At 26.1% G+C, this 6,000-nt stretch overlaps 1 protein-coding gene across 1 annotated transcript in view; it reads right to left on the reverse strand.

Moving 5' to 3' along the window:
* The window catches only part of LOC109603862 (homeobox protein Hox-B1b-like), a 33,771-nt gene extending 31,791 nt beyond the window's left edge, over positions 1-1,980 (reverse strand). Inside the window, exon 1 of the mRNA XM_020020371.2 lies at positions 1,247-1,980. Coding sequence (XP_019875930.2) covers positions 1,247-1,901 — 655 coding nt within the window. The 5' untranslated portion in view covers positions 1,902-1,980. The remainder of the gene's footprint in view (positions 1-1,246) is intronic.
* Positions 1,981-6,000: the final 4,020 nt, after the last annotated feature.

A 6,000-nucleotide genomic window follows, 5' to 3' on the forward strand; every position in this document is an offset into this window, starting at 1 on the left:
CAGTGAATTTATTTAATATTAATTGGTGATAGTTTTACTTTAAACTTAAATATATTCGATGGTGATGTTAAAAGTTCCATTGATAAATTCCATTGTACAATTCATTCAAGTTCAAGTACTAATTAAAATAAGAAAATTAGAGTTCTAAATAAAATTAGAAAGCTCCAGTTTATGGAGAAATTTCAGTTGCATTCCCCCATCAGTTGGTGACCAACTGGTGCTTCTTTAACAAAACAATTCCAGCATATAATTACAACAATAAAACTAGAAGCCATCCATTTCCTTTAGTTAGTTATTCCTTGACACTTTGACTCAGCTTTACATTTGAGAACTTTAAATTAACAGAAGTTATTGGCCCATTTTCTAATCTTCAATTCACCGCTGCGATCACCACGATAAAACCGCACATCAAGTTGCATTTTGTGCTTCGGGCAATTAATAAGTTTCCGCCCATCAAACCAGTCAAGTAGACGGTTAGTTAAGTAAATTAATTTTATTTGCACTGCTCGAGTGGTTACATGCAATCCTTTCAGAGTCGAGTACTGATTTTCTACTAAAAAAAAAATGTTTTAATTATGTACGTGGTGTCAAATAATTAATTAACGAGATTAACGCGTCTGGAACGATGATAAAGTAGTACTTTAAGGAATTGGGCCGATCTGATTACGATTATTTTATCTGTTTGGTATCAAAAAATCAACATTTACATTTAATAAAATAAAAAAAATAATGTGTTGTGATCTCAATAATTTTAAAATTAATTGGATGTAACATCATTTTTGTTGTATCAGCTTTTTGATATCAATTCACAATTTAATTTGAATTGCTACACATTTTTTTTTTAAAGATAGACATTTACATTAATATTTAGTTTCAGGTTACGTGAGCAAGTTGGCATTATTCATTCAACAATTGCATTTATATCGCTGATATCGTATCACCTTTCACCAAACCTAAATGTTTATAAATAGTTGATTAAAATATTCACTTGCATGGCAACCACTTAATTTAATTATTACCGTATAATTTTACAATTAGTTTAAATGTTAGGGACTTGTTAAAGATTAATTGGTACAAATTACCACGAATTACATCAATTTTTAGCCTTCCATTGAAGATTACAAAGGAGGTGAAGGTGTTTAAATGACTTCAACTTCTCAAGTTCATCCTTCGTCTTTACTCATAAGTTTCTTCTAACAAAAATGAAGATTCTGTACCTTCTTAAGAACAAGATTAAGGTACTCACCAGGCTTGGGCACGTTCCTCTTGACTTGCATCCACTTGTACGTGGGCAGTACCGGCTGTGGCTGCGGCACGGCGTTTATACTGTGCATCACATGGTGGCCCCTCAGCCTCCCGTCACCGTGCATCACCTCCTCCTTGTACCTGTGCAACTGCTGGAACTCCATGCAGGAACTGCTCGGCTGGTGATGGTACGAGACGTCGTTTTCGATGTGGTACTTATTGTCGTGCACGTAGTTCTGGTGCAGCTGTTGGCCGTCGGCGTTGTCCTCGTGTCGAAGCAGGGCGTCCTGTCTCGGGTACGACTCGTTGTAGGTGGCCTGGGGGTGGTACATGTGGTTGCCGTTTGTGTTGTTGTAGTCTAAGTTGGTGTAGCTTAGGCCGGTGTCGGTGTTAATTATAGGGTTTTCCTGGATGGCTTGATGGGGGTAGTAGTTCAAGTCTTGGGGACTTGGTGGTGTCTCCACTGAGTCGGTGGTGGTACCGTATAAATAAGACGTGTCGTCATAGTGGTACGACGGGTAGTGGTTGCTAGAAAACTGATGGTTTGTGTGGGTCAAGTCACTGTTGAAGTTGTAGTAGTTAGTTTCGGCGGTTGAGTTGTATGTAGCACCGTGCTGATTATGATGGCCGTACATACTTATGTCCATCATGATCATTGTTCACTGAACGTCCTAAAGTCAAAGCAATATATCCGGGTTCACTTAGTTAACGACGCACAACACCATGATCGCGGCTTACGACTCCGGATTCGACAACAACTAAAATCAGCTAAGTTCGTAGCCTCGGAGCTGGTGTGTTCGATGGGCGGGGACTCACGCCACGTGTCCTGCGCAGTGGTGTCAATCGACCAATGGCAACCATCCCTTGTAAAGATGTTGGGATGCTGCAAGACCGATTGGCCAGCATCCCAGCCATGATTGTGCCTCTTGTGTGTAACATTTCAATTCCGGCTACGGGTGTCAGCTACCGTGTGTGACATGACAGCTTTGTTCGTACTGTTCGCATGTGTATTTTTCCACTAATGGACTATGGCCCCCAGATATTTATCGGCCTTATTCTTATGCATATTTATGTTCGAAATGCAACCCGTATATCTTGATCTTGCGGTTGGTGCCTTAATCTGGATTAATGCATCTTTTGCTGACGGTTTTTTATTTGTTTCGGTGGCCATTGTGCCCGACGATCAGAAAACTGCATTAAGCCATCGGGGCGAATTTAATTTCCGCATTTTTGTATTAACTTAAGACGTCGAAGACTTCTTGTTTTACTCCGGCTAACGAGGCGGAAGATTGCAAGCTTTCAATTATATTGAACTGGCGTCGACCGGTTAAGCGAAGTTGTCACGGACCCTGGAGGCAGCGTTCTTCGGAAGGCGGATGGAAAGTGAGGTGGGATGACAAGTGACAGGAAACTGGTGTTCGGTAGTTCTAGTTGGCGGGATGTTCGTGTCACGGGTAGGTGATGCGGACCCCTCGGGATTTGCATCCAACCACCGGGACACGACGACGACCACCAACAGTCGCACCCGTTTGCGTTCCCGTTTTCGGGGGTTGATGCGACGGGAATTTCTGATGCCATTAACAAACTTTAGACTGTGTGTGAGTGGTTTTGGATTAGTAATTACAATGACAAATTATTGTTTTAATTAAAAGTAAAACAAATATGAAAAGTATGTCCTAAATTTAATTAGAATTCATTATTTATTGTACATTTTTAGTAGTTTTTCTTTTATTTTTTGTTATAAGAGGGTTTATTGTTGACAAATTAATAAATATGTATATTAAAATATGTATATTAAAATATTTAAATTTAAGATTTTTTCATTGGATTTTACAATTAACAAATACAAATAAGCCAATAGAAATTGTGTCAATTGAAATTGTTTTGAAAATATTTATTAATAAACGTAATATTTAATTTTAGGAATTATTTTTTGATAAAATTAAGACTAATCTTTTAAAATATTAAATTTAATTAGCTTAAATTATAAATTAAATTACTATAAAAATAATTAAATTAATTTTAATTTTGAATTAGTATTGTTAAAATTTAATTTAAAAAGTTAAATAAAATAAATAATTAATTTACTCAAAAATTAAATAATAAAAATAAAAAAATTATTACTAAAATTTCGTTGTTTATTGATTATTTTGTTTAAATTCTTTGTCGACTAAACTTAATTAAAAATTATGAAATTATGTAATGATAAATTTAATAAAATAATAATAAAAATAATTAATAAAAATATTTTTCAATACATTTACCATATACATTTAATTTTATAAAATTTTAATGACAGAATATTTTTAAATGTTCAAACGATTTTCATTGTAATTAATTAAAAATTATGAAATTAAGGGAGATTAAATTTAATAAAATAATAATTACCACATAAATTTAATTTTATAAAATTTTAATGACAACATATTTTTAAATGTTGTTTAAACGGTTTTCTTTGTAGAATTAATTGAAAATTATGAAATTAAGGGATTTAATTAATTAATAATTAATTATACATAAAATATTAAAGTATTTTTTAAGTATCTTTCAGCCCATTTAAATTAAAGTATATATGTTCGCATATAATGTAAATTAAAAATTGTAAAATAAAAATAATTAATTAAATAAAAAAAATTAATTTTATTCAATAAATTTACCACATTTATTTAATATTTTTAAATATGTTCAAATGATTTTTTTTGTAGACTAAAATTAATTATAGATTAATTTAATAAAATAATAATTTATTATATACGAAATATTGAAATAATTTTTAAATATTTTTCAACCCCTTAATTAAATTAAATAAGAATTTTGAAATTAAGGGATGTTAAATTTAATAAAATAATAATTAATTATATGTAAAATATTAAAGTATTTTTAAGTGTATTTCAACTCTTTTAAATTAAATTATATATGTACATATATAATGTAAAATAAAAATTGTAAAATAAAAATAATTAATTAAAATTTTATTTAATAAATTTACCACATTAATTTAATTTTATAAAATTTTAATGACAGAATATTTTTAAATGTTGTTTAAACTATTTTCTTTGTAAACTAAAATTAATTAAAAATTATGAAATTAAGGGATGTTAAATTTAATAAAATAATAATTAATTTTACATAAAATATTAAAGTATTTTTAACTATATTTCATTCCCTTTAAATTATATTATATATGTATGCATATAATGTAAATTAAATTATATAAAATAAAAATAATTAATTTAAATTTTATTCAATAAATTTACCATATAAATTTAATTCTATAAAAGTTTTAATAACAGAATATTTTTAAATATTTTTCAAACGTTTTTTTTGTAGACTAAATTTTAATTAAAAATTATGAAATTAAGAGAGGTTAAATTTAATAAAATCATAATTAATTATACATAAAATATTAAAGTAAGTAATTAAAAAAAATCAATATATCAATAAATATATTACCTAAATTTAATCTTATAATTAATTATACATAAAGTATTTTTTAAATATTTTTCAACCCCTTTAAATTAAATTATATAAATATACATAGAATGTACCATAAATTAAAAATTATAGAATAAAAATTAATTAAAATATTATTTAATAAATTGAATATTTTATATTTACAAATTTTTAATTACAGAATATTTTTAATTGTTTTTCAAATGAATTTCTTTGTGAATTAAAATATATTATTTTTTTTTAAATATTTATGTTAATAAAAATTCATTTTATTATTAATTTTTTTTAATTAGAAAAATAAAGATTAATAATTTCCTTAATTGTTAAAACTTATTATATATAATATAATATATAAATTATAAAATATATTCATTGTTAGTTCATGTTTAAAAATTGTAATAATAATGTAATTTAATATTAATTTTAAATATATACATTTATTTTATTTATTGCAACATATTCTGATAAACCTGAGTCTGTTAAACAAATTTAAAAAACTAAATAACTTTTTCATATCTTAAATAAACACAGAAATTTTTAATTTATGGTACATAGAATGTACCATAAATTAGAAATTATAGAATAAAAATTAATTAAAATAGTATTTAATAAATTGAATATTTTATATTTACAAATTTTTTTAATTGTTTTTCAAATGATTTTCTTTGTGAATTAAAATAAAAAATTATTAAATTAAGGGAGATAAATTTAATAAATAATAATTATATATAAAGTAGTTTTTAAATAGTTTTTTTTGTTAAGAAATTTGATCATAATGGTCAAAATCTTTTATTTAATGACTCAAAATTGATTAAATATTGGCTGTCAATATTTGGGAACAGGTAAAACTCGTGTAAAAATGAAGAAAATCTAAATATTTGACAATAAGTTAATAATTTTTTAATTGTATATTATTGTATGCATAATATGAAATAATAATTATATGATGATCATAATTAATATGTTTATACATTTTTTAAAATATATTATTTATTTATTTTTTAATATTTATGTTAATAAAAATTCATTTCATTTTTAATTTTTTTTAATTAGAAAAATAAAGATTAATAATTTCCCTAATTATTAAAAACTTATTATATATAATATAATATATAAATTATAAAATATATTCATTGTTAGTTCATGTTTAAAAATTGTAATAATAATGTAATTTCATATTAATTTTCAATATATACATTTATTTTATTTATCGCAAAATATTCTGATAAACTTGAGCCTGTTAAACAAATTTAAAAAACTAAATAACTTTTTCATATCTTAAATAAACAAAAAATATAAATA

The sequence above is a fragment of the Aethina tumida genome, chromosome 3 (genome assembly GCF_024364675.1).
Source record: "Aethina tumida isolate Nest 87 chromosome 3, icAetTumi1.1, whole genome shotgun sequence".
Lineage (NCBI taxonomy): Eukaryota > Metazoa > Arthropoda > Insecta > Coleoptera > Nitidulidae > Aethina > Aethina tumida.